This window comes from Setaria italica, chromosome II (assembly GCF_000263155.2).
Source record: "Setaria italica strain Yugu1 chromosome II, Setaria_italica_v2.0, whole genome shotgun sequence".
Lineage (NCBI taxonomy): Eukaryota > Viridiplantae > Streptophyta > Magnoliopsida > Poales > Poaceae > Setaria > Setaria italica.
Genome location: NC_028451.1, coordinates 40,010,997 through 40,038,717, shown reverse-complemented (window position 1 = coordinate 40,038,717; position 27,721 = coordinate 40,010,997). Strand labels below are relative to the sequence as shown.

General features: G+C 42.8%; 5 protein-coding genes across 5 annotated transcripts; 2 read left to right on the top strand and 3 right to left on the bottom strand.

Annotated features, from left to right (window-relative positions):
• Positions 1 to 1,259: 1,259 nt before the first annotated feature.
• On the top strand, positions 1,260 to 3,994 carry LOC101761048 (fatty acyl-CoA reductase 3). Its single transcript, XM_022823806.1, has 9 exons — positions 1,260 to 1,338; positions 1,541 to 1,637; positions 1,948 to 2,148; positions 2,252 to 2,352; positions 2,568 to 2,775; positions 2,895 to 3,056; positions 3,313 to 3,374; positions 3,502 to 3,758; positions 3,863 to 3,994. Exons 1-9 carry the CDS (start codon positions 1,260 to 1,262, stop codon positions 3,992 to 3,994), a joined length of 1,299 nt encoding a protein of 432 aa, XP_022679541.1.
• A 1,534-nt stretch (positions 3,995 to 5,528) lies between these two features.
• Positions 5,529 to 8,217, bottom strand: LOC101780466 (ubiquitin-related modifier 1 homolog). The gene is made up of 3 exons (XM_004957599.3): positions 7,891 to 8,217; positions 7,616 to 7,777; positions 5,529 to 5,960 (listed from the first exon to the last, which is right to left on the bottom strand). The coding sequence occupies exons 1-3, from the start codon at positions 7,911 to 7,913 to the stop codon at positions 5,843 to 5,845; spliced, it is 303 nt and encodes a 100-aa protein (XP_004957656.1). The 5' UTR covers positions 7,914 to 8,217; the 3' UTR covers positions 5,529 to 5,842.
• Positions 8,218 to 9,601: 1,384 nt separating this feature from the next.
• Positions 9,602 to 11,605, bottom strand: LOC101780063 (CDGSH iron-sulfur domain-containing protein NEET). The gene is made up of 2 exons (XM_004957598.2): positions 11,234 to 11,605; positions 9,602 to 9,949 (listed from the first exon to the last, which is right to left on the bottom strand). Exons 1-2 carry the CDS (start codon positions 11,443 to 11,445, stop codon positions 9,850 to 9,852), a joined length of 312 nt encoding a protein of 103 aa, XP_004957655.1. The 5' UTR covers positions 11,446 to 11,605; the 3' UTR covers positions 9,602 to 9,849.
• Positions 11,606 to 17,602: 5,997 nt separating this feature from the next.
• On the top strand, positions 17,603 to 19,983 carry LOC101779662 (growth-regulating factor 11). Its single transcript, XM_004957597.3, has 3 exons — positions 17,603 to 18,026; positions 18,787 to 19,011; positions 19,234 to 19,983. Exons 1-3 carry the CDS (start codon positions 17,762 to 17,764, stop codon positions 19,548 to 19,550), a joined length of 807 nt encoding a protein of 268 aa, XP_004957654.1. The 5' UTR covers positions 17,603 to 17,761; the 3' UTR covers positions 19,551 to 19,983.
• Positions 19,984 to 20,586: 603 nt separating this feature from the next.
• Positions 20,587 to 24,571, bottom strand: LOC101779273. The gene is made up of 4 exons (XM_004957596.2): positions 24,046 to 24,571; positions 21,955 to 22,191; positions 21,636 to 21,853; positions 20,587 to 21,192 (listed from the first exon to the last, which is right to left on the bottom strand). The coding sequence occupies exons 1-4, from the start codon at positions 24,292 to 24,294 to the stop codon at positions 21,018 to 21,020; spliced, it is 879 nt and encodes a 292-aa protein (XP_004957653.1). The 5' UTR covers positions 24,295 to 24,571; the 3' UTR covers positions 20,587 to 21,017.
• Between the last annotated feature and the right edge of the window lie 3,150 nt (positions 24,572 to 27,721).

The window sequence follows — 27,721 nt, the reverse complement described above, 5'->3', positions numbered from 1 at the left end:
GAAAGTCCAAATCATCTCATCCGCTTCCTCAGAGAATTCGATGGTGGACGCCAACTGAACTACCTTATCCCATTGCCTAACCAGTTCGGTGCCATAAGTCCTTCTAAAAATACATTTAAAGTCAAGGCCATCCCAAAGTTCTGCTATGGTTTTATTTTTCTCATTGACTATCACATAGAGATTCCAAAACTGGATGGCCAAACTTGAAGAGCCTAGCCAATTATCTTCTCAGAAGTTAAAGCTTGTTCGGCTGGACTTATAAGCCGGCTGAAAAGCTGAAACGGCTGATTTGTTGTGAGAAAAAAATACTGTTCGGTGGCTGATAAGCTGAAGCGAACATGCTAATTTTCCTCCCATAACCTATTTTCCATCTAAACCCCATCTTAGCTGCCCACATCACACCCTTAATGAACTGGGAAGCGCCCGTAACTTTACAGTTCAAAATGTTTGGTCTACTAGTATTATATTTGAAATCATTCAGTTGTTTCCAGAGCTTCCCTCCATCTACTTGGTATCTTTTGAGCCATGAGCCTAAAAGACAAATGTTAAGCAAGATCTCTTAGATTTGGTACTCCCATCCCTCCAAACTGCTTGGCCATACTTAGCAGTCAAGCAGAGGCAATGGTGCAAAGTAGAGAAAAGGGGGAGAATATGCAGTTGGAGGTCAAAGTGAGAGCATGTATGAAAACTATCTACTCTTTAAATGAAATTTAAATTGTAGCTACTGCTAACCAACTTAAATTCTGTGTCACCAGCCAACCATCACAAGCTGTTAATAACGGGTTTTCTACTCACTACAATGAACAGTCACCGTTTCATGTTAACGTCGAACTGTAGAGGAGAAGAAAAACAATCCATACCAACTGTAGAAGACAGATGCGGCAGCAGGAAAAGTCACGAGGAGTGGGGAAGTGCACATAGCCCATTAGTAATTAAATTTTGAAAATATGATAAAATTGGAACAAATCAATTAATCCACACCCTCGATGAGTTGCCAGAAACAAAATAAGGCACCAATTCCTGCTTGGTTGATTTTTACAATCAGAGAGAGAGCTAGGATGGCTATTCTACCTCTTATACCGATAAATTTGGTTCAGGAAATTCAACGGAAAACGACTCATTCAATGCAGGATTTGGTCAAAAAAATCAATGAAGGAAAATATGCAAAAACACTAAACACGCACGGTGCACGCCCCCGCCTGCCTATATATATAACTTGCACCGCGGGGGATATGAAGACTACGAGCCTGCAGTTCGGCATGGATGCTACTAAGGTTGCAGGGTGTTTCATGGATAGGACCATCCTCGTCACCGGCTCGACCGGCTTCCTAGGAAAATGTACTGTATATCATCACGTCCCATGCATGCTGCAAAGTCGGGAAAACACACAAATATAGCCTGCGATATACATATGCTATAGTTTTTCTTTTTTATATGTATATGCTCCAAAACAATAATATATGATATATGTATACATTGCTATATATATGTTAAAAAAAGATAATTAACACATATGAACGGGATCGACGCACGTGTGCAGTGCTGGTGGAGAAGATACTGCGAGTTGAGCCGGGCGTGAAGAAGCTCTACTTGCTGGTGCGGGCGCCGGCATACGATTCGCACGCATATCTTACTTTATTTCTAAATATTTGTCACTCTTAACTTTTAAATGCAAGGATTGCGTTCGTCTTATTTTTAAAGAATATGTAGATATATATTTTTTTCTGTGGCTTGTTTTATCGTTAAATGTACTTTATACATGTAGCGCACTATATTTTGAAAATAAGATGGCTGATCAAACGTTGAAGTCAAATGTCAATAGTAACAGACAGTTAGAAACTAAGGGAATAGATATGCATTTGCACATATGTGTGTCCCCATCTCTTCAAAATGCCCAGTACTACATCAATTTATTTCTCTCTTTTTTTGCATTGGGGGTGTAAATTAGGTTGTAGGGAAAGAACTTTTCGTCACACTGCAACAAATACACGGGGACGAATTCAGCTCTTTCATCCAAGAGAAAATATCACCTGTAGCCGGGGACATCATACATGAGGACCTTGGGCTCCACAGATCCAAGGTTAAGCAGCTGTCGGAGGAGATTGATATTATCGTCAATGGAGCCGCAATCACCAATTTCTACGAGAGGTGCGCACAGAGAGGAACAGCTTGCATCGGACATTTTTGTGAATTCTGTGCTTACTACATAGTAACACTATCTTGACTCCTTGTTGGATCTATCGGTGTTCAGGTACGACGTTGCTCTGGCATGCAATGCTTTGGGAACCAAGAACGTTTGCCAGTTTGCAAAGCAGTGTGCCCATCTCAGAATGCTCCTTCATGTTTCCACCGGTAAGTCATAAGCAGGCCATGCAAGTAGCTAGCTGCGCTTTTGTATGAAATGTGGTAAGATAAAAAAACCCAAAAAATGCTACATGCAAAACAGTGCAAAATTATGACTGTGAAATGAAAATGTAGACTATCTTCTGCAGATATATGTATAATTAACTATGGTGAACTTAACTACTTCGGATGCTTAACGTGCTGATCTTAATTTTCTTGAGCAGCTTATGTATTAACCGGTGAACAAGAAGGCCTGCTACCAGAGAAACTGATCCGGATGGGGGAAACACCGAAGCCAGACTGCCATCTGGATATTGAAGCAGAGCTAGAGCTAGTTCATGAGGTCAAAGCAACACTCACGGCGCACTCTGTTACTGAAGATAGCTCACAACAGTTAGAAACGAAGGCCATGATGGAACTTGGCTTGAAGAGGTACATGTAATATATATAAGACGCATGTATATTACATACATGGTGAAATATCCATTTTCTTATCCACTCATGAATGAATATATATTGGTGACCTGCTAATCAATAAGTTTCTCTCAAAGGGCCAAATATTTTGGTTGGCCCAACGTCTATGTGTTCACCAAGGCTATGGGGGAGATGTTTCTTGGCTCCATGACGGAAGACCTTCCAGTTGTCATAGTACGGCCAAGTATTGTAACCAGCACTTTCGAGGAACCGTTTCCTGGATGGATAGAAGGAACTAGGTATGTCAAAAGTATGAGATGCATTCAACTATAAGAGCTTCATTACAGTCATAGCCGCTAGAATCCATCCATATATGCATGCATGTTTATGGCAGATTATTAGCTAGTTATCAGCAAAAAAACATCACTTGATCTTCAGAAATAGAAGGTTCCATCATTATAAGAAAAAAACGTTATTTGATCTTCAGGGATAAAACTGACCATCACTAATTGTTGAAATCAAATCGATCACCATTACATCATATTTTGGTTGCAGGACATTTGATGTCCTTATTGTTGGCTACGACAAGCAAACTGTTCCATGTTTCATAGGTGATCGCAATGGCACAATTGATGCAGTGAGTACTGTGCGGCACGATACTGTAGAAGAAAACACAAGTACTTTTATGTTGTGCGATTACAAGGGAAAAAGGTTCAAATTGATATTTTTTATAGATACCTGGAGACATGGTGGTCAATTCTACCATGGTAGCTATGGCGGCTCACTACGGAGACAAGACTCAAGTAATTTACCATGTGACTTCAGCCAACCAAAATCCACTGCCATGCTACATTCTAGAGGAATCAACATATGCCTACTTTTTCATCAACCCTCGTGTGGAGGATGAAACGAGGACCGTCCAGCATAAAAGGCTACTATTGTTCAATAGATATCCTTATTTCCATGCATATATGGTTCTAGGATACAAAATACCGCTGCAGGTATGCATTTGACATTTGTTTCGATCCCAAGTTATATTTTTGAACAAATACCTACCCTCATAGAGATAATGATGTGATGATGTCAAAATATCTTACACGAACAGATGTTGTACCTGGTGAACTTATTACTCGGTGGGTTGTTCTCAGAGCTCCACAATAAGCTCAATCGAGACTACAATTTCTTCATGCTTCTAGCCAAGTTGTATGCCCCGTTTGCCTTCTTCAAGGCATGGTGAGATTTAGGACGAGCACTCTAAAATATTTTTTCTTCTAAATACACGTACAATGTCACGATTCAGTCTTTAGTCATTCTAATATATAAGATGATAAAGTTTGAATGTATGCTTATATAGTCTAATCATATCATATTTCAATGTTAAAAAATGTGCACAATCATATACGTCATGGTTCAACAACGAAAAAGAATGACAATCAATAATACCAACAAATTTATGAGACATAAGTTAAACACTTCCTCTACTGTAGGGGGGAAAAAAAGAAAATGTGTCACGTGCATCCTTATGTTACTTGCAATTGTACTGATTAAATTTTGTTCTCCTACATTAATTCTTTGTGAAGCTTTGATGACACAAACCTGAGGAAGTTGTGGAGGACGACAGGCGCAGGCCAGGGTGGTGATGGGTACATGTTTAACTTTGATCCTAACTGCATCAACTGGAGATTGTATTTGTTCAACACCCACATCCCGGCCGTTCTCAAGATTTCCCGCAGGAAGAAAGCTGGCAGAGCATGAAACATATTCATCTCCACCTAAAAAGATTGAATTAAATAAACGAGTCACGCATACGTGATGCTGCACTATATGTTTGAAAATATTTATATCTTACTAATTTGCCATGTTTATGCTGTACGGTTGTACCACATGCGCTAGCTGTCTTGTAAGAACTAGTACAAGGAATTTGCCTTGCTTATGCATAGAGCAAAGGAAAGCTACTTCTCCTTAGCTTGAAGAATGACTAGAACACCTGTAATAGACTTCTGCTCTTTATTTTTCCCTTTCTTCCATTTCCTTCTTTTGTATGACTGAACTCTAGATTTGTATCCGCGGTTGTTAGTTTTTTAAATATATATAAACAGTAGGAGAAATACCCCTTCTGTTTCTTAAGAAAAAGAAAGGAAGCAGCGGTCGCTTGAAATGAATGAAGTAGTGTTTTCAGCTAAACACTTCCTACAATCCTGGGCCTTTGTCTGCTCTTCATCCATCAGCCCGTCGCCAACAGTGTCCCCGTGTCTGGTCAGGACCTGAGCTGCAACTAAACAAAAGTGAAGCAAAGCAGGTGATGATGGTCCTAACCTTGGCGCAGTAAGTCCGAGACAGAACCTGATGCTTGCGCATTTCTGGAGGCACCTGTTGCCTCAGACAGACATGCGGATCCTGGTCCACCACCTCATCCTTCTTTAACCAAAGAATCCATTCACGTATTAATCGAAACCTTGTATGATTGTACATGCCAAGCTGTGGACCAGATGAGATGGGCATTCTCTTGTTTTGTAAACTCTTTGGTTTCATGTTCTGTCCATCTCTTTTCATTGTCCAGCCTCGTCCCTTCATGACAATAATTTTGCAGGACAGTCGTCAATATGACAAATATGACAAAGATTAAGTTCAATTTAACTTAAGCTTCGCAAAACACGCTCAAATATTCAACGGGGGTAAAATATCGAACAGCATGAGCAGTTATCCCCAGATTTCTCACAAGCTTTAAAACCATTGTAGATACAGTATCAGCACAAGTAATAACACGATCATACATCAAAACTGTTCACTTCTAGGATAACGCCATGATGTGTAGTAGTCATGAAGGAACAGTGGTCAGAAATGCGTTAACTTGACCATCCACTTATGTATACAGCAGTTCAAGGAGAACCACAGCAGTATTACAAAAATACTGGATCAGTTGTGTACAATATTTTTGTGATGGTGTTTCAGTAAGGAAAATGGAACTCTAGTTTGATGATAATTATATCATCTGGTTCAGTTCCACGATTTGCAATCCTTTTCCAACTTGATACAAGATGCAATTCTCAGTACAATCATAAGATGTAACATCCCGATAATTAAACTAACCACCATGTAAGGTGGATATGAAAACCACAACATCCTTCTCTTCCAACTCTGCATCAAGACCACCACACAGCTCCCAATCGCAGTCATTTATAAGGACAAGAACCCCAGGCCTCCTGCACACATTAAGCAAAGAAAAAACCATGAATACTAATTAGCTGGCTGCGCCTGATCGCAGAAAAGAATAAATTTCTGAATCTCTATCTAGTTAGTTTTGAATTAGTTTAATGCTCTAACACTACTGCACTGACAAAGAATAGACACCTCTATAAGGCCAATAGAAAGTAACCTATATATTTCTACCAAATCATTGGCAAGCCAAAAAAATAATCGAAAAGGCAAAAAAAATTAGGGGCTAAACGTCAAACTTGGTCACAAACAGTCTAGATGTCGCAGCTGCACACTTTCTGGATGTGCCTAGTGTCGCCTTTGGGTAAATCCCAACCACGCTGCTCCTCTAGTCCTCTGGTTTGTGCCTTTGTACGTGCTGTGTTGCCCTATACTACTATACTGGCTACTGCTACTAGGCACTACATTGTGTGCTCTGAGGTCTGAATCAGCAGATGCTTATTGCTTGTGCCTGTGCTTGTGCCTGTGCCTGTGATCTGAATTGAACAACTAGTTGTGCTTGGCAGCTATCTCTAATGCTCTATAGCTCTGTGGGTTGTGGCTTGTGCCAACTTTTGCTGCCATATTATGCAACTGCCAATTGTTTGATGAATTCTGCCTTTAGGAGGTACTCCCTCCATCCCAAATTGTAGGTCATTCAGGTTTTTCTAGATATATAGCTTTTGTTATGAACTAGATATAGATCATGTCTAGATACATAGCAAAAACTATGTATCTAGAAAAACCAAAATGACCTACAATTTGAAACGGAGGGAAGTATGCCTCAAATCTCACTTGAAAAGTAAAGTATGGAATTTGTTTGTGTGCACATTTAAGTTACAGTAAAAACATCTAGACGGTCTCTAGTCATCGTCTTGACTGACACTCGCCCAGGCTTTATACCTATGTTTGTCATCCTCAGACAGAAGAGTGAATATGGTTGGCCAGTTCAAAGGACAGAGTGAAGGCTAGCATCTAGATGAACATCATATAAATGCTACTTTTCAAATTGAATCAATAAGCTTGATTGTGTTTCTTTCTTTTTGCTCAAATACACGGGAGGACTGAGTATTTTGTATTAAAGAAGAAACATGTAGATAAGTTATGGAAATATTGCACCTCTTAGGGCTACCACTCCCAAAATAAGCAACAGGAAAGAAACAACAACAGCTAGTAAAGCCTACATAGCTCAGGGGTGAAAGTGCTCCCAGCCTCCCAGGTACTTTGCAGTTTGCACCAGCTGCTATCCATGATAGAGCTCTTGTTTTACTTTGTAATGGGTAGTGCTTTCAAGATCTAATTCCTGAGCCTAATATCAAGCTGTAGTCGCAGCACTATTAATTGGTGCTGATTTTTTAGGTAGCCGAATTAAACCACGGGTTCAAAATAATTTGGATAAATCGCAGCATCAAAATTTGCAGTCAATTGCACTCCACAGGCTACAGCTTAGCTGGTACGAACTAGAGTACCATGTGAGCAACATTATTTCCCAAGAATCCGCACTAGTTAGCCATCAGGAAATTGACATTCATAAGAGAAGCGGCAACAACCCAAGCATACCCAAGAGCTTGGCGCAACACCTGGCTCAGTGCCCACTGGATATCGTCATACTACACCTACACAAATCGATGAAGAGAGAAACAGGGGCAAAGCAAATACATACACGGAATCGCCCTTGACGAACATCTCCGGGCGCTCCTTGATCAGATTGGCCTTGACCCAAGAGAGCAGACCCTTCATCGCCACCTTGCCTTCGCCATCCATGATCGGGACATCCACCTTGTGCACCTTGGTGGAGTTCTCCAGGAGCAGCTCCAGCCCGCCCCTGCAGCCCCAAAACCAGCTTCACTCATCAGGAAAACCGCGCGCTCGCGCAGAGTAAAGCAGAAAGGCGAGAGGAATCGAGAGGAAAGCGAGAAGTGCTGGAGGAAGGGTTACCCGAATTCGAGAGTGAGATGCATCGCCAGAGCTCCCGAGGGGCTGCGAATTCGTTCCGGGGTTTAGGGTTTCTTAACGGTGGGGTGGCGGAATTGGGGGAAAGTTGCCTGAGGGCCGTCGACGCCGAGGACGAGGGGGGCGCGGCGCGAGCGGAGATTAGAGGAGGTCGCCGGACGCCGGCGCTGCGGGAGAAGACGCGGAGGCAGGCAGCGGTGGGAGGCCGCGGACCGCAGGAGACGACGGGGGACGGCGCTGGTTCGGGCGGCGAGGCGTGAGGCCGGCGGCGCTGCGACTGCGAAGCCTGTCTGTGCTGTGGCCTGTGGGCTGTGGCCGCAACGCAGTGTGGATGCGGCGGGCTAAGGCTTTAGCAAATTTGGGCTACGTATGGTCAGGTTTGCGGGCCGTGTGTGTTTGTCGTGGGCTGGGCCTCCCATCAAAATCTCACCATTGCTCCGCCCGTTTACGTTTTTGCTGTAGGTTTGCCAAATTTGCACTTTCTTTATAGAAACAAACATCGCGATTTTCTTACAAAAATCAAGAGTTAAAATTTTTTCAAAAAAAACACTAAACGCATGAAGAAGCCCAAGAAAAAACGTTGCCGGTTGAATCACCATTGTAATGTGAGCGCACATAACACATTTTGAGCGTTGAGCGGGGTACCCAGTATTCTGCCACTCCGGATCAGTCGATCACGCAGCACACCTGCACGTACGGCCACTGCAGACCCTGCAACGAAGCGTAACAAGTGCACGGGCACTGCAGAGAGCAGCAGCAGTGTACTACCACCACACACCGGCTACTGTAAATGTGGCAGTGTCACCTCGTACAGTAGTTTCCGATGCGGATTGCGGGATGCGTGTCTACGTGCCCATATCAGATTCATGTATTTACTGCTGTACGAGTACTCGCATCTGTAAGGACTGGAGTTTTATTTTGGGTGCTGTACATAGGAGGTACGAGTAATAACTGGCTTGAAAAGGCAATACGCACTTTGATCTTGAGGGCTCTGATAACCTACTGCGCTGCTGTTTCAGTGATATTTATCTCGCAGGGTCAAATCTTGGCACTTCAACTCATGGAGGGGTGTTTCGATCTTTAGTTCCGACTACATCGAATATTCGGAGGCTAATTAGGAGGATTAAATATGAGCTAATTACAAAACTAATTACACAGATGAAGGCTAATTCACGAGACGAATCTATCAAGCTTAATTAATCCATCATTAGCAAATGTTTACTGTAGCATCACATTGTCAAATCATGGACTAATTAGGCTTAATAGATTTGTCTCGCAAATTAGTCTCCATCTGTGCAATTAGTTTTGTAATTAGCTTATATTTAATACTTCTAATTAGTATCTAAATATTCGATGTGACAAGAATTTTAGGAGGTGCTAAAGAAACAAACGCCCCCTTAGAGTGAAGGCCACTGGTTATTCTTCGTCCTAGCATCTCACTTTTCTTGATATATATGGGGAAGAGTAAATCCTATTCAGTAAAGCACACCACTAACTGCGGTAACAAGATGCCAGGACAGTCTCTATCTACAAGCTGCACAACTGTACTAAACTTCCTGCAATCAGCAGGTACAGGCATGCGGTTATTGGGATGTTCCCAGGCCTTAAAAATCATGATGCAACCCATCAAGAGAACGAATGTACCGATGAAACATAACTTCCTCACCGGCAGAACCACAACATAGCTCTCAAGGACAACGGCAAATCATAGGCTCATAACTTCATTGTCGTCCATCACCAAGCTAAGAACTACATATTTCGATGATTACCCATCATTCCGAACTACATAAGCAACTCATTTTATTTTCTGATTGAAGGATCAATTCAGTCGTGATAGGATGTTATAATTGCACACTTACAAAAAAAAAACTCATATATCATGACATTCGGATAGTGTTCGGCTCAACGCTCAACATAACCCTAGTAGGACAAAAGAAACTCCATCTACTTCTTAACGAGCAGGGGCCCCACATTATCACCAGTTGCTTTGTTGTGCTTCACATGAGCTCCATCGCACAGTGGGAATGTTCCTGATCTCCAGCACCTTATCACAAAGAAAGCAATCAAGGTCAGAACAGTTTGAAACCGTGAGCAAATACCAATGTGAAATAATAATTATGAAGTTGGAAATCTAAGTGGTTCAAACCATGCAGGACTCTGCAGATGCATATATCTGTACTCTGTAGTATAAAAACTCGATCAATCTTTGTGTAAAAGTTAACATTGTGGCTAAAGTTCTTTGCAAGACATGTAGAATTTCCATTCGCAAAAAAAAAGGCATGTAGAATTTCCTGTGTGCGAGCCCCACTGCAAACACAAGAATTTGTTTGGATTGCTTTTCACAAGCAAATATTCTCACTGGCTGACATTTAGAATTGTATATGGTGTCAGTGCAAGTTCCTCTGCTGTTAGGTCATAACTACATCTAGTAGTCAGTAGATTATTCATATGGGTACAGTGGTGCTTGTTTGCAGAGATATTTAACTCCTGTCAAATGATCCATTTTTCAATTTTTTTCAACTCTTTAGTATGCTACTATGAGTATGTGATGGCATTAATTGTGCTCTATCACTTTGTGACACAGCATCTCTGATATTACTATATTAGTACAACAAATTCCACAAAGTTCTGAGGACCATGAATCAGAGCATCAAAAAGCATTACTTGATCACAGGGAATCTACTGCCTTCAGCTTAGTTCTTTCTTGCATGGACACTTCACTATTTATTACTAACAGAGTCCAGTTTAGCAGTACAATTAGTGTCAGATTGGATTAAATATAACAAATTTAGAAGTACGATGGGAAGATGTTTCTTATGTAGTACTTGTTCTGAAAGTAGTTTTCTTTAAGCTCATCTCAAGACTACAGAGAAATGAGTAAGCTGCTATTAGGATCCCTAGCACATTTAGGGTATTCAGAAAGAGTCAAAGTGCAGCGACTTCAAGCACGTGGAACTGAAAATGGTGTCTGAGTTTGCATTAACAAGAAGACCTACTCTTGCTTATTGACTTCTTAGAATTATCATGCAAATACAGTGTTTGAGGATGAGTTGAACAGGCTGCCACGATATGAAGGTTAAACTAGCAATTGTATCAGGTAAAAAGGTATTGCATTTTAAAGAACAGGATGCAAAATCGCAATGGCGCAACCCCAACGTAAGCAGAAGAAATCCCACAGTGCCATCATAGTGCGGTTAGATCAATCATCCATCTAAAATCATCAGCAAACTAGTACAATACACACGATGCTCTGCTCGTCTCCATCTCGGCATCAAGCAAGCATCGGGCATGCAAGAAAAACGGGAACCCGGTGAGATGCTGTCCGTACCGGCAGTAGGCGGTGAGCGGCTTGGCGAGCTCGCCGGTGAGGACGGTGTCGACGACCTTTTCCTCCTCCTTCCTGATGGTCGGGTTTATCCCGCCGCCCGCGCCCGCCTCTGCCCGCACGGCCACCAGGCCGCGCCGGGGCCTAGGCGCCTGCGCGGCGGGCGGGGCGACGACGGAGAGGCGGCACGCGGCGGCGCAGAACGGGGCCGCCATGGCTATTGGTTCTTGCTGGGCTCGGATTGGTTTGGTGGGGGAGTTGCGGTGGATGGCTTGGGTTCTTGGAGTCGGGGTCTCGGGAAGGTGTGCGTGGCCGCCTGTGGAGGATTTGGGGTGGGTGGCGGGCACGGGCCGCGGTGGCCAGATGGATGGTGCTGCGCCGCCGCGCTGCCCTTTAATTTGTCGCTTCTCACGTGTCCTGGTTTTTCTTTGTATTTTGATATTTTCCCCCCCACGAATTTCACAAGCAAGCGGTGTACACTGATGGATTCTATCAAATACTCCTACTAGGCTAGCTTAGTTTGATCGGTAAGGTAACAGCCTAGTTGCTATTCGTGGTGACCATCATGGCCGCCTTCAACACTACCAACCCGATCGTCGAACGTTTCCATCATGCAATCTCTCTATTAAATTTAAATTCAAGAGTGCGTAGACTTAAGAGGATAAGTAATCTCTGTATCAAACTTTTACATGTGGAACGTTTAAAAGTTTGACATGCTTCAACTCTAAGACTGTGTTTGTTTCATGTTGTAATTCCTCTGGACATGCGCGGAGCGTCATTGTGGCCATAGAGGGTTCTGAACCACATTATCTCGTAAAAAAAAATTATGAAGACTTGTGCTGCAGTGCCAGTGCAGTCCGTCTAAGTTCAAGTGACTAGCTAATTCAGCTCATAAAGGCATGAAATGGCCAACTAGAAATGGCCAAATGAGTGGTCAATTGAGATATGTTGTTATTTGCTTAGAGAAAATCTGAGATGTTTCACTAGTTTATTGTCCTAATCTCCTAATTTATATATTTGTTCGGATTTGGCAAATTGGCCCCCTACATTTTCCTTCACGCTCCGCCTGTGCCTCTAGATAATATAAGTTGAATCGTGGATCATGGATACTATGGTAAAATACCACTATATGATCTTTATACAATCACAAATAATATGATGAAATAAACTACCAACAAAGTGGTTTCAAGATGGTCTTCTACCCTACTACCCATAAATTGTAATCCAACTTATATAATTTGGGAGGGAAACAAATTGTTGGTGTCTTTTATAACTATCCAAAATGATCAGCTTTCAATTTTTTCATCTTATATAAGGTTTTCGTGCTAGGTTTCCCCTCTATGTCAATGTTTATTTGACGTGTTTGTTAGGGTTGGAGAAGAAAACTCGTGGTAGGCATCATTGTTATTACAAGTAACTAATACCAGAGTCGTCACCTTTCATACGTTGCCTTCCGCTGCTGTCTCTTACCGTGACAAAGACAATGGGATCTTTTCTGGTTTTCAGGTCGTAAAGGAATGGACAAGACACAAGAGAGTGAGTAACCGTGACACGGTGACAGTCAAAATTGAGAATGAAGAAGAGCGCAGCGCTAGGAAACGGGCCGAATGGTTCTGCTGTTGATCCTCGCGTACCGACGCGCGGCTACGGCCACGGCCATAAAAGGCAGTAGGGCCTGCCCTGCCCGGCCGGTGAGACGTGAACGGGCCAGCCACTCTGTTGCTTCATGCACGCAGTAGATGGCCGGTCGGCCCAACGGCCTTGATGGGCGTCACGTCCACGTGGGCTGGCCGATCGGCCGCGCCCACCCATCACGTCCGTCGTCGTGAGGTAGAGGCGCCAACAACACGGACGCAGTGGTGGGGGACCAAGGGCGCAGGCGCGCAGCAAAGGCGGGGAACGAAGAAAGCGTGACCAAAAGGAGGAGGGGGAAACGGAAAGCGGGGAAGACGGTGGTGGGCCACCGGCGGCGAGTGGGTGGTCGTGGTCACGAGCGAGCGTTCTCCGTTCACTCCGCCGCCTGCGCCTCCTGAGTCCTGACTCACTGACCCGTTGGGTGTGCCTGGCAGCGAGACGGCCTAGCCAGCCAGCCTGCCTGTCTCCGCATCTCTCACCGGCCACCGCCCGCATGTCCCCACTCTCCAGTCACTGCCTCACTGCTGCATGCGCTGCACGCCTGCACCGCACAGCTTTGCCAAAGCATATATGCTTCAAGACCATTGTGGCTCTACGGGACATGGTGCAAGGTGTTCAGTTAAATAGTCAGGAGGATATCATACGGTGGAGATGGACATCTAATGGTGAATATAACTCCAAGTCAACATATGAAGCACAATTTCAGGGGACTTTCTCAAATTTGCAAGATAGCCACGTCTGGAGAGCTCATGCTGAAGGAAAGCTAAAATTCTTTGCGTGACTGCTTATTCAAAGGAAGATACTCACAGCAGATAAATTGTTGGCGAGAAGTTAGCCTTGCTCGGAAATTTATGCACTATGTGATCAAGCACCTGAAACGGCATTACACATTTATGTACATTGCTACTATGCAAAGGAAATTTGGTATCTTGTCTCCAATTGGTTGGGTTTTTCATCACTAATCAGTTCAGGCAATGATCCTGATATTCATGAATGTTGGAGAGCAATCTTAGCAACTCTGAATGGAAGGCAAAGAAGATCGGTGGTAGCTATTCTTATGTACACCACATGGCACATTTGGAAGGAAAGAAAGAGAAGGATCTTTGAAAACTCAGTGTTGATGCCTGATCAAGTCTTTGGGCTCATTCAAAATGATGTTCTCATTCGAAGGAAGGCGTGTGGCACTCCTCTACTACGCGAAGAACTTCTTGCTGCCTAATGTTGCGATGTTTTCCATACTTCTTAGCGTTGTATGAGCATAATATTTTAGTATGTAATCGTTATGTAGCTCGTTTCTAGACTTTCTTTCTATCTTAAATGAAAGGCAGTGCTCCTGCCAATGTTTCAAAAAAAAGATCATGATGTTGTATTCTATTCGCATAAACACTGATCTTTACACCTCCATACTTTTTTTCAAAATGTAGAGAAATTGGACGTGTATAAGCAGATACTAATCCGAATACGAAGCCTCTCATCTGCGATCCTGCAAACAAGGGTCGGATGTGTTGTTATTTGGTAGAACTACTTCTGAGAAGTGATTCAGTGATATAAGTGATTCTCTAGGTTAAATCGTACTCCCTCCATTCCAAATGGTAGGTCATTTTAGTTTTTTTAGGTTCATAGATATTATTATGCATCTAGATATAGTATATGTCTAAGTACATAATAATATCTATGAACCTAGAAAAGTCAAAACCACCTATAATTTGGAACGGAGGGAGTAAGTATGAAGTAATAGTAAGCAAGAAGTTTTCAGTTCCCGTCTCTAGGCATAAGTCTTGATCACTTCACTTCAATATAAAAATTGAGAACACTAAGTATGGTACCAGACTTTCACACATGTGTCATTTTGCCATGTGCATCAAATCGAGGCAATGGCGAACTCTTCCAGCTCTTTTCGATAAGGTAACTCTAATAGGACTGATTTATTTTTCCACATTGCCATTTCATTTTTTTAATTCACGTTCTTTCTTTTGTCATAATGTTTTTATGTCCATTTATTCATTTCATAAACTTATTCGCATCCGAAAAGCACGGGGTGTTGTACCATGCTCTTCCTTTCCATCTAACTATTTCCTAATGCTTCCATATGGGGTGAGACGTGTGAAAATAAAAATATCAAGCCTAGTGCATGGGTAAATTATAACTCAACAAAACAATCGTAATGTAGTGTACATGTGTGTTCTTTAATGACATCTCCAATGAGGCGATGACCTAGATATATTTGAGTTTTTTAGCCATACACTCATGGCCTTGTGCAAAGCATTGAGAGTATGCTTTGTCCACACATGTTACCAAGCACTAGCCAATCATTGATGGTGCGAAAAAAATGTGACTTATAGAGTTAATTACATTCTTGGCTAGTTATCCATACCTAGACACTTTTCAATATTGACTTTAAATCATCAACCAATGGTCCAAGGAACATATTACTATCTCCACCCAATTGCCGAGAACCTTGGATTGGCAATGATATCATAAAATGCTTTTGCTTCATACATAGCCAAGATAGAAAGGTTGTACATATAAAGAATCATGTTTGTAACAAGATGCTTGACATTCATGCAAGTATGCATATTCACAATATAAGATACATTTATTTGGATATGCATGTATTCTCACCACTTCCATCCCCAATGGACTCTTACAATCTTCTTATCTTTGTATGTGCTATTTGACACATTTTCAACATAAAACAATTTCTTTAACAATAACAATAACTATATAAACTTTTGTTGGACTAGCTATTGCATGTCTTCAATGTCAAAAAATTTAGAACTCATGTCAACCTTGTGTGATCCTATTCCTTCTCGCAACATGGGTACGGAGTTTTCTTTGATTCTTGAACCAACCCCATGAATCTAACACACACCATCTCAATAAAGTCCCCTTCCACGTCACACATTATCTAATCATATTATCCTCATCAGAGCAATATCAACATCAACAGGGATAACCTAGGTATCATTGTCACTATCATCCTCCGTGCTAAGGATATTTTCTATATCACCAACAAAATTGGCATCATCTTTGTGTTCTTGAACTATATGATATGCACCATGATAGGTCCAACATGTATGGATTTCTATGAAACCATCATAATTAATTGTGTATGGATTTTGCTTTGAGGATGAAAACATCTTTTCATTTTTGCAATCAACACATGGACATCACATAAACATCATCATTCTCCCCTACTAATTGAATAGTCAATTAGGAAGATGTCAAAAGGTTTTTGGCGCTGGTGCTGCATCTTCTACGCCATATAATGTGACACTCTATGTGTGTGGGGGGGAAGGAGGGGGGTTGAACAATTGGACAACTGGCATAAAACACTTTAAATGCGTTGGGTTGAGCGGAAAAAAATATTAGTTGGTTAGGCATTCATCCAAGTAATGGAGTTGGCACCACGATCTTAATGTGATACTCGTGTCGGCTGCCTGAACTATTGGACAACTAGCGCAAAGCACTTACAAAAAAATTGATTAACTTGGAAGAAATGCTAGTTTGTTAGGCATGCGTCCAGATTATTATGCACGTGTTCTACACTATGAAAGACGACACTTGTATTGTCATTTGAACCAACAAACAACTAGCATGAAGCACTTAAAAATGTTATGGAGTCGATGATATGTTTCCCGCGTCATGTTAGGTGACACTTGTATGGTCATTTGACTCATCAAACAACTAGTGCAAAGCACTTAAAAAGTTTGGGTTGACGTGGATGAAACATCAGTATGTCATTCTGTTGGGCATACATCCAGATTATCAAAACGATAATATGTGTTTCCACGCTATGTAAGATGACATATGTATAATCATCTGAAACCATCCAGAACTGGTGTAAAGCAATTAAAAAATTGTATTATAGGGAAGAAACATTGGTTGGTTAGGCATGCATCCAAATTATGATGTAGATGCATGCTATCTCACCTCACCTGCTAAGGTGTTTTATAACGTTTTTGTTTAGGATAGGTGTGGCACGACATACCTCAGCATATTGCTAAGCAAACGACTGCGATTGTAGGTTACTTTTGTAATATTTAGGTTCAGTCCACAGGATACAATTAAATTCCAAAGAAATAACGATGCTATAAGATTTTAATATGCTTCATTATATGTTTAATATAAAAATAATTTTGAAAGTAATGATCTTTTTGTGCATGCTAGCAAGCACAATTGAAGACGTGCTAGTATTCATGATTCTCTCTCATTTTTTCAAATACGTATATCACCCCTAACAAGTATGGAAGTTAATGTAGAAGGTGGTGCAAAAAATTCCTAGAAAAAATATTTCATTATTAATATCTCCAAAATTTTGGATTGCTAGTACTAAGAATCATACATAATTGTTGGATATAATATCATGTAACTCTTTCAACTGAAAAAAAAAAGAAAAGAAGTCCACGGAACCATATAAGCCTCCATCCTCACCTCTGGGTCTCAACCAAATAATCTAATCTAATGTGATTGATTGCACTAACAAAAAACACAAAAGAAACCGATGCTCACACACAGCACCTCCAGAAATAGAAAGCATGTCTTTTTAAAACCTTACCGTTCCCATGCCAATGCAGCAATGCACCACCATTCAATGCCCAGAATCCAGCGGCCATAGTCTCACCCAAACCCCCGGGTGCACCTAGCGATTTGGGTTCGAGAGCTTCCCCTCCCCTCCGAACGCCGCACCCGCACCTGATAACACCAGTGCCCCCATCTTTTTTCCCCTTCTGCACGCCCCCGTCCTCCTCCCTCCACCCCTACCCGCGCCCGTCAAAGCGAGAGCGCCGTATCACCGGCCTTTCCTCCCCCCCTCACCCCTACCCCCACCCCCCCGATCCGCGCCACAAAGATACCTTTCCCCCCGCTCCCTCGCGCCGCCGTTTTGCTGCGACCATGGCGGCGGAGGGGGAGGCCAAGAACCCGTCTGGCGGCGGCGGAGGTGGAGGCGGAGGAGGGGATAACCCCCAGTTAGAGGCGGCGCCGGTGGCGCCGGCGCCCGCTGAGGGGGAGGCTCTGCAGGAGGCCGTAGCGCAAGGGACGGGACAAGAATCGGAGGGGGAGAAGGCGGATCGAGAGGGGGAGAAGGACGACGGCGCGTGCAGAGATCTGGTCCTGGTCGAGGATCCGGAGGCGGTCGCCGTCGAGGATCCGGAGGAAGGTACGGTGGCTATTCCTGCAGAGCTTCTCTCCCGGCTATTGGCCGTAGTACTAGACTACTAGTTGCCGCTGTTGCTGCTAGTGTATCGGCTGTCAGATGCATGGATACAGTAGTGCTAGTTCTTGATGTCTTTCCCTTTACTGAAACAGTTGCCGAGAAACAAAAAGGAAAGAAAATATTCTTTTTGGGTGCTGGTAACTTTACTTGCCAATAAATTGCACAGCAGTTTTGTTTCACCTCGCAAGGCTGAGGTTATTTGTTTAGTGTATCTACACTGTAACTTGTCGTTTATACAGATTTAACAGCGCCTTTTGTTGTTATGTACGAGGGGATTTCAGGGTTTTTTTCCTCTTGCTCTGTTCTGGTTGTATTAATAGTTTTGTTCTGTTGCTGAGAATACATGCAAAACATCATAGTTATTGTTGTGGTACAAATCTGTTAATTCTCTTAGTTACTTATAAAGGTTAATGGCTTCAGAAAAGGTAGTTTGTTTTATTATAACTCCTTTATTAGGTTTGTTTGACTTGTAGCCATGCCAGACCTTCCTTTCACTTCCTTCGCTGTTATGTTAGCTTTCCCTGATACAATGAAGAGTTTGAAGCTTATTAATGTTATGCAACCTATTGTTTTGTCTGTCTTTTTGTGCTCGCTGTTCGAACTAAGTACTCGAGCATGCATCTATGTATTCAGAGTTTATATCCATTTGCCCTTGAAGTTCTTCTCTGAGCACCTCTGAGAATTTTTATTTATTTGGTTACAGCTGCAGCAATAGCAGCACTTCAGGAAGAAATGAAAGCTCTCGTGGCATCGATCCCTGATGGTGCTGGTGCAGCATTCACAGCAATGCAACTTCAGGAGCTAGAGCAGCAGTCCCGGGTGTATCAGTACATGGCTGCTCGAGTACCTGTGCCTACTCACCTCGTCTTCCCCATATGGAAGAGTGTAACCGGTGCATCCTCTGAAGGCGCCCAGAAGTACCCTACCTGTATGCCTTCTAACCTGTCTCATCATCTGTGTGCTCTTGTGAAAATCTGTTGAATTTTTGGACGACTTCACCAAAGTATTCCTGGTTGAATTAGAGGTAGTGATTAGTGAAGGAACCTGGTTGAATTAGGCTTAAGGCACCTTATTAAATGCATAATGTTGGAGATTCATGTATATGAATTATTTAGGCATCCTAACAGATCTGTATAACTGCATTGAACAGTGATGGGCTTGGCAACACTATGCTTGGACTTTGGGAAGAACCCTGAGCCGGAACCTGGGAGGTGCCGGCGAACAGATGGTAAAAAGTGGCGATGCTGGAGAAGTACTATCCCAAACGAGAAATACTGTGAGCGCCATATGCATCGTGGCCGCAAACGTCCTGTACAGCTTGTTGTCGAAGACAACGAGCCTGATTCTGCATCAGGATCGAAATCCACTCCTGGCAAGGCTACCGAAGGTGCCAAGAAGGCTGATGACAAGACTCCAAGTAGCAAGAAGCTTGCAGTGGCAGCACCTGCTGCAGTGCAGTCTACATAATTGATGCAGCATTAGTAGTCGCAGAAAGAGCATAACAGCGCTGGCAACTAGCGCCCGCTTCTTATTGCATGTAATCCGCAAAAGACTGTAGTGTGGTCTTAGCTATAACCTCACTAAGCAAGCACAGTGTCTTGTGGGAGGAAGCCGCAAGAACTTCCCTTTAGCTGTCACTGAAAATTTCACTCTTAGGTGTATAGTTTGATTTAGCTTTGTCGTGCCTTCGGCCTTCAGGTAGGCGATGCGGCATGATCTGATAAATCCTCCCTGAACTGACAATGTCGCATTGTGACCCAAGAAGCCAATGGAAGAACCTGAGACTGGATACTGTGCTTTTTGATGTTTTACCTTTATTGGCCTGTGCACAATTGTGTGATTTGTCAGTTGTATAACAAGTGGAAGATCCTTAATTTGATGCCCTGTGGAGATTCAATTACCTCCTGGATGTGCGGTGATTCTGTTCTGTTAATGTGGATTATATTTCAGGTTTCAAAATTGCCCGGTGTTCTTGGATGTGCATGTTTTAATGATATAAATATTCCCTCAATTACAAATTACTATTTGTTTTGGCTTTTCTAGATTCATAGCTTTTACCATGCACCTAGATATATCTATGTCTAGATACGTAGAAAAAATATTACCTAGAAAAAGTCAAAACGAATTGTAATTTGGGAGAGAGAGAGAGTATGTCTAGATACGTAGAAAAAATATTACCTAGAAAAAGTCAAAACGAATTGTAATTTGGGAGAGAGAGAGAGTGCGCGCTAAAGATGCGTGATCTGCACCCAAATTGGGTAAAGAAAGGTTTCAGTTACTTTCTGACATATTTCAAGCTTATAGAAAATTCGCTTGAACACGTGCTTAATTTGGGTTATCGTACGCAATATTAATGGAGCAATGGTGATTTATTTCTGTACCAGGTACTTCTTCCTTTATTGAGATGGTGACGACTGGTTCAAAATCAATTGTCCTTGCATGAATATAAATAGCATTGAATTTGAGGGCAAGTATAAGCTATTGGTTAGAGAGTTCTGCAAGCTAGAAACACACAACAATTGCATTGTCCAAACGTTGCAGGAGCATAACGATGCATCCCTACAGAACACGCGAATCGTGCCTGCGGAAAGCTGTGGATATCGACGCTGCAGGCATCCAACAGTCCACATCTTTGTTATACTTACAAGCAGCTTGAAGGGAAGGAGAAAGTTTCGCTTTAGAATATACATCGCGCAAAGCAATACATTGATGAAGTTGATGGTTCTCTCTACAGAAAACAAAACAAGAAAAAGAACGGAAAACGTAAGTGTTTTCTGGGTCTATTTTCTTTACAATTGCTGCATCACCCTCCCCTCTGATGGTTGTAGTCAGGTAGTCGACGCAGGAAACCAGATTAGTAGCAAGTGTTTATACATAGTACACCTGAACGGAAACTAGCTTCTCGGGTTTGATCCAGAGCACAGGCTCTTGAGCTCAGAATATCTCATCCTCCGCTTGGAGCTTTTGAAGCGCTTTCTTTGCATAGATAGTGATCGCAGCAGTGGAAGCTGCAGCGATTGTGAAGCCGATTCCGTTGTAGATGATCTGATCCACTGACAAGAAGGAGCCTTGGCTAGTTGCCAAAGCCAAGCTTTGAAGAAGTTTTCCACTGCTCGAAAATTGACAGAGGTTAGTTTCTCAAGATTGATAGAGATACAGGAAATATATCTTACAACAGCTCTATTTTTTTGAAGTTTATGCTCAGTTGATCATATCAAAATAGCAAGGAATAGGTTGCACATCATGACTTGTCGATTTAAAAAAGAAACATGCATACCAAAACATATATTATAAACAAGAGCATATCAGGTATAGAACAAGCTAATTGACAAACCAATGAACGACTACGAAAACAATCAATGAACAATTACGAGAAACGGATCACGAAAAAGTAAATCAGATATAACATGATAAAAGTTGCACCTAAAGTGCTAATAGGTGCTACATATTAGTTTAATAACACAAATTCACCACAATGGGCACCACCACACAAAGGCAGAAATACTACATCATCAGAGGAAGAAAGGGCTAGGAGATATGTTATGTACATACCTGTATATTGCAAGGAAAGTTTCATGTATGGTTCCAGCCATGGAACCAGCTATGTATGGGCAATATTTGACATTCGTAGCCACAGAAGCGTAGTTAAAAACTATATATGGAAATGGAGAAATCCTGAGTAAAGCAACAGCCTTAAATTGATGATGCCAATCTCCTTCACCAGCAAGCCTTACAAAAGCTGCTTTCTTTGGCCACTTTTCCAACCATCTCTGCAGGGCAATTTTCAACCAAAATTTCAAAATCAAGTAATCAGTTTCCTATTCTATTTGGATAAAACGTGAGGGAGAAAAGATTACAGTAAGAGACTCACATGTATCCTACAGTGAAATGCAGAGCCTATAAAATACGGCAATGACATGCCTATGCTCATCCCCGCTGTGATTATCAAAAAGCCATAAAGATATCCAAAAGTCATCCCCGCAAGCCACATGAAGGGTGAAGAAGGTAACAAAACACTTGGGAATAAGGCGATTGCGCCAAAACATATTAGAGCAATAGCTGGTCTGCTGAAAGTTGTTGATTCCCAGTAAAGAATAGGTGCAACAACCTGTCAATGACAACGTGGAAATCAAGGTCAGCGAGAAACTAAGAACATAATTCCAGGGATATCAGGGCATTGAAAGCTACTGAAGTAAGCCAAGTAACCGGTCTATTCAAGTTGACTATAAGGTGGTCACACCCATTTGGTGCAGATAAATAAATGATGCAACCAATTCACTTCCATTCAACACAATGATATTGTTAGTTCTATGGTCTGCTGAACTGGAGATGTTAAGAGTCCAACATTTAGCATAACTGATCAACTTCCTTCGAGAACTCTGTCCCATATAATTTATTTCAAAGGTTGCAAACAAGCAGCGTCCACAAGCACATGACCTCTATTTATGGCTGCTCCTTGCATGTGCTATTGTCCTATTGTACATAAGCATCTGGTCCAACCTGATATTGTAAACCTTTGGAAGGGGTAATAAGGTTTACTTACCAATTGTGGGTAGAGCTGTAAACATAAATTTGATAGCACTTCCAATCCTTCCATAACAAAATGGTGTCACAACTAATAGCATTATAGGACCATTCTGGTCAATTTATGTAGTTGTGAAAGCACAAACAATAAGGGAGCATTAATTCATATCTTAAAAGCCAATCACAGGCAATCACTAGCATTAGCTGAAAGCTGTGGCTCATTGGTGTATGATTTTTTTTTTGTTTTCCAAGAGTCGTTACACACTAGCACAATTTTAAGTTCACTCCACTCATTAACAATGACATCCTCATCCAAACCAGACATCCCCAAAAATTGGCTTTTGAAGCGATCTATTAATATTCTGTGCCATAATAAATTAAAATCCTTGAACGCACTACAATAAAATAAGCTCGCAAAACATAACTTATATCACCAACTACACCAACCTCAACATCCAGCCAAAAAGATATTGCCAAAAAGTATGTCTAATGTATTCCTCCTGAACTTCCAGGCTTTCACAACAGAGTTTGCTTCCAAGCAAGACCTCAATGAAGTGGGTCCAGAGCCCAAATGCCAGGACAAGCTGTAGTTGTTCCAGCCTTCCAGGTACCACTTCCATGTGCCATTGCTTGTTGTAACTATGCTTTTCTTGATCAAAACGAGATCATTTAGTTAAAAGGCTATGGAAGAATTGTAAGTCTGATGTCCCTGATAACTAAGATTAACAGTACCACATCTTTGCAACCAAAAAAAATCAATAACCAATTGGATTGTGAGATTATTCCTACCCATCCACCTTTTAATGAAAGCATATACACTACCGAAGCACCAAGAGTGTAGACCCCACATGTTGGGCCACTAGATATTGTGAAAGGCATTGGCCGTGTCTAAACTTGGCGAATTGGCAAAGCATCTCTCCATCTCCCATATTCCAGCTGGGAATAATGCTAAATTCACACATTGAACACCAACGTCCCCATCCGACCGAATCATCTCCAAAACTGAAATCGCAAGGAAATCTATTGGTAGCTTTCTTCCCACTACCAAAGAACTGGTTATTCTAAGTTCTGCTACACAATGAGATCCTAGAACGCCCAACAACCTCATACTCCAGCTGATAATAGAGGCGAAGGGAAAATTAGTCACATCACCTATTCTTACGAGCTAGCCACGAAAAGAAAGACCGCATCAATACAAATAGAACAATGAAATTGTTTCTACCACAAACAGAAAATATCAGCAAATATCCAAACATTCCTACACAAATCGCAAACCGCGGCGCAATCGACGACCCGACGGACACAGACCGAGCAGAATTAGAAGAGAAAGTGTGGAAAGATCTCAAGTTTGCGACGAATCTCCGCACGATCCGCGACGGGAGCAATCGAGGCGGCGGCGGAAAGGGGCGGCAGGAGAGAAGGGGGCGAAAGCGCGCACCTTCTTAATGACGAGCGGGCCGAGGAAGACGACCGCAGCAGCTCCGGCCCCCGCGAGGAAGATCCCGAGCACGGCGACCTTTGCCCACCACCGGATCGCGCGCCACCGGAGCACCGTCGGGCACTCCGCCGCCGCGGCCGCCTTGACGGCCGTCGCGGCGTCGGCCTCCCCCTTGACCGCCACCTCCACCTCCTCCGGGATCCTCACGTACTCGCCGTGTCTGCCATTGGCGGACCCCGGCGAACCCATCGACCGTGGGGACGCGATCAGGCTAGCATCCGCGGGGGGACGCGGCCCCGGGCTGTTCGGGTGGGGAACCGCCGGATCGGCAGGGACCCGAGCGGAATTTGGCTCGGGCCGGGCGGGTTCCGGCGAGCTCGGCGTGGTCGGGGATGAGCGGGCCTAGGGTTTGGGTCGGGGAGGCCGGAGGCGTTTATGATACGGAGGTGGAGGAGAGAGGCAACGGCATTGGAGCGGACTCGGGGAGAGAGAGAGCGGGCGCCAGAGGGGAGGAAGGGAATACTAATTTCTGTGAGTTTTTTAATGGCTAGATTTTTCGGGTGGGAAAGGAGGATGATAACGTGGAAATGTCGTATTTGCCCCTCTAGTTGTTTACTCTATTTAGAGGATGTGGTTTCCCTTTTGCATGTACAAATTACAGGAGGTGTACGACATGAGTGTGTGGATGAGTAAATTTGGATACTATAATAAATTTGTAATATGTATTTGTAAAAGTAGGTTCTTTGTGTTGTCAAGTTCCATTACAAAAGTATCAATCTTATGTTGAGTTTTTATGAATGTTATTTATTTACTTATCAGATTCGTGCGTTAACAGTTGGATCCTCCTTAGAGGCTAGTTGGTCCATCAATTCGATAGAGCAAAATGGCTATATCTAAATTTTTACATGAAAACCTATCACAAAAATCACCACATAACTTGATATACCAAATCATGCTCCTTTGAAACTAATCAGTCATGACCGAAGCAAACTGCCAAATCCTAGGTGAAAATCCAGTATAGAAAACCACCTAGAATATCATTGTCTAAGTGATGCTCCCTTTATTATTGCCTTCAAAAGGTACAATAGTTGATTGAAAAGCTAGGTACCACATAGACGTAATAAAGTTCTATTTTTAGAGGTGTCACATGCCAAAAAGAAATCTCACTATCGATGTTTGTGGTTTGAGGCCGTGCACGGATCCACGAGCATATCATGTGTGCTTTCTTGCCATACATTGACCATGGCGTTTTGCATGCATCGGCGCCTTGCGTACTGTCGTACATACATATATAGACCCACCAGAAAGTTTGGACTGTCTTAAATATGGGGCTGGACACCAAGATGCATCTGACATAAAGACCATGGCGCATGACGGTGTAGTATATATGAAAATGCATGAACTAGTCAAGAATTAAAAAAGTACTCGTTGTAATAAGAGTAGAACTCTTTTAGTCGTATCCGATTAGTATTCTTATAACCAACCGACTTGTAACCTTACCCCCGACTATATAAGGCGAGGCAGGAACTCCCTCCAAAACAATTCAATCCAACTAACACACAGGACGCAGTGTATTACGTAATCTAGCGATCCGAATCTATCTAAATCATGTGTCTGCGTTTATTCCTTATCTCGACGAGCCCCACTAACCAAAATACTACCTCGGTTACCTCATTCGGTAGATTGTCGGGTCTAAATTCCGACACGTGCCTTGTATAAAAAAATATGGAAAAAAATCATTACGCCCAAAAATCGGGGGTAGCTGCGAGCACAACGAGGATGAACGTGTAGTAAAGAGCAAGGGCATTTACGTAACTGCTTTGCTGAAACTCAAAACAGCATCATCATCATCGTGTATTAATCCGGACCCGGTGGAGCTCTGCCGGTAAACGTGGCTCTTTTGGGAGGTCGGGGGCGTTTGGGCCACCCGGTCGAGCCCCAACCCAGGCGCCCACGTTCAGTGACAGCGGGGGCGTGGCGTGCGGTGTGGTCTGACCGAGCCCAGCTCAGCTCAGCCGCAGCTCCGCAGCGGGCGGGCGGTCGGCAGCCGAAAGCGACCGCCGACGCGCCTCCACCGGTAGGGGTCCCCCGACGGTCGGAACGGTGGCAGTTGTTTCTTGGAGTTTAGCCCACGCCTCCTGGCGCGCGGGCCCCGCCACGTCAGTGAGTGCCGTTCACGCGTACGGCGCGCGCAGCGAGCCGAGCGAGGTGCGTGCTTCGTCAGTGAGCCTGCTGACTGCTGTGCTGCGCAGGAAGAGGATAGGGTAGGGGAGCATGGTCAAAACTCAAAAGGTGAAGATTCGTCTCGTTTCGCCCGTGCACGCACAAGCAGTGAGAAGTGAAATCCCAAAAAGGAAAAAAATGATTGGCGACCCCCTTTGTTCTTGCTAGACTAGTTGCTTGCTACCTGTGCGGTGAAAGATGTAGTGCTAAGAGTCGGCACGGAAAGAGATGGCATTTGCTCGTATTTTTGTGTATCGAAGAGCAAGAGAGCTGCTATCCAACCTGCCAAAATTTAGCAAGTTAGTAAGAAAGAGTTGCTATCTAGCTTTTCATCCCATCCAAACTTGTCAAACTTCCTCTCACACTTATCCAGCCCGTTCGCTTCAGCTTATTCAGCCGGCTTATCAGCCACCAAATAGTGTTTTCCTCTCACAACAAATCAGCCGTTTCAGCTTTTCAGCCGGCTTATAAGCTAAAGCGAACATGCCCATCAAATTTGACAAGCCTTTGGCAAGTCAATTTGCCTTGCCAAAGTATGGATCTCACGCACAGTAATTATTAGAAAAGAGAGTGCAAAATGGAGAGATTGTTGTAGTGCGAAATGGAGAGACTGTTGGAGTGGATGGAGGGTGTATATTTTTATAGAGGAAGCTAGCTATTGGGATTTGGAGATGGCAAATGGATAGTTTGTTGGAATGAGCAACTCTATATGAAGAGAAATCTTTTTACCAATTTGGATAGAGAAATAAAGGGACAAAAATGGATAGTGTGTTAGCTGCAGAGCTGCTTCCTCCCACGAGCACGAAGGGTGAAGATGTAGCGGGCGGTCTTTTGACGAGGATGTTTTGCCACTGTTTTATATTATATTATAAGACCGTACAAACATAGGGAACCGTGATTGAATGCAAAATACCTGAAATAATCAAGCATTTGTGACTAGGTGGAATATTGAAGTTAGAAAAGGGACACGTTTAATCTGCCGTAGAATTTATTTGTAGTGTAAATCGATATCAAAATTCCATTAAACACAGGCCGTGGATATCCAATAAACTAAGAACCTATTTTTGGATAAAAAATATCTTCATGATGGAATTATTTTGGCATGTGAAAATTCAAAATGTGTCGGATCCAACAATCACTGGTTTTGGAAAACTATAATATACTCCTCCGTTAGGTCGTTTTAACTATTTAGATTCATACACTTTTTTTATGCCCTTAGTAGATATACCTTCATACACTTTGTTATGCCCTTAGTAGATATACCCTATGTCTATATGCATAATAATATCTATGTATTTAGAAAAGTCAAAACGACCTATAATTTGGGATGGAGGGAGTAGATAAGCTAATTAAGCAGGAAGCCCGTTAGAAAAAAAAATGTACACGGACGGAGGACACAGTTTGAACCTTGAAGGAAGCCATGAATGAATCTACATAACCAGTATGTATAAAG

Bases quoted from the DNA above. Each gene is read 5' to 3' on its own strand.
- LOC101761048 (XM_022823806.1), top strand. From the start codon at position 1,260: ATGGATGCTACTAAGGTTGCAGGGTGTTTCATGGATAGGACCATCCTC. The intron at 2,149-2,251 runs GTGCGCACAGAG...ATCGGTGTTCAG, and splicing joins ATCACCAATTTCTACGAGAG to GTACGACGTTGCTCTGGCAT. The intron at 3,375-3,501 runs GCAATGGCACAA...AGATACCTGGAG, and splicing joins TCCATGTTTCATAGGTGATC to ACATGGTGGTCAATTCTACC.
- LOC101780466 (XM_004957599.3), bottom strand. From the start codon at position 7,913: ATGCATCTCACTCTCGAATTCGG. The intron at 7,778-7,890 runs GTAACCCTTCCT...TTGGGGCTGCAG, and splicing joins CATCTCACTCTCGAATTCGG to GGGCGGGCTGGAGCTGCTCC. The intron at 5,961-7,615 runs GTATGTATTTGC...TAATGTGTGCAG, and splicing joins TTCGTCAAGGGCGATTCCGT to GAGGCCTGGGGTTCTTGTCC.
- LOC101780063 (XM_004957598.2), bottom strand. From the start codon at position 11,445: ATGGCGGCCCCGTTCTGCGCCGCCGCGTGCCGCCTCTCCGTCGTCGCC. The intron at 9,950-11,233 runs GTACGGACAGCA...CTTTGTGATAAG, and splicing joins CCGCTCACCGCCTACTGCCG to GTGCTGGAGATCAGGAACAT.
- LOC101779662 (XM_004957597.3), top strand. From the start codon at position 17,762: ATGGCGGCGGAGGGGGAGGCCAAGAACCCGTCTGGCGGCGGCGGAGGT. The intron at 18,027-18,786 runs GTACGGTGGCTA...ATTTGGTTACAG, and splicing joins CGTCGAGGATCCGGAGGAAG to CTGCAGCAATAGCAGCACTT. The intron at 19,012-19,233 runs GTATGCCTTCTA...TGCATTGAACAG, and splicing joins CGCCCAGAAGTACCCTACCT to TGATGGGCTTGGCAACACTA.
- LOC101779273 (XM_004957596.2), bottom strand. From the start codon at position 24,294: ATGGGTTCGCCGGGGTCCGCCAATGGCAGACACGGCGAGTACGTGAGG. The intron at 22,192-24,045 runs GTGCGCGCTTTC...TGTCATTGACAG, and splicing joins GCCCGCTCGTCATTAAGAAG to GTTGTTGCACCTATTCTTTA. The intron at 21,193-21,635 runs GTATGTACATAA...ATTTTCGAGCAG, and splicing joins ACTTTCCTTGCAATATACAG to TGGAAAACTTCTTCAAAGCT.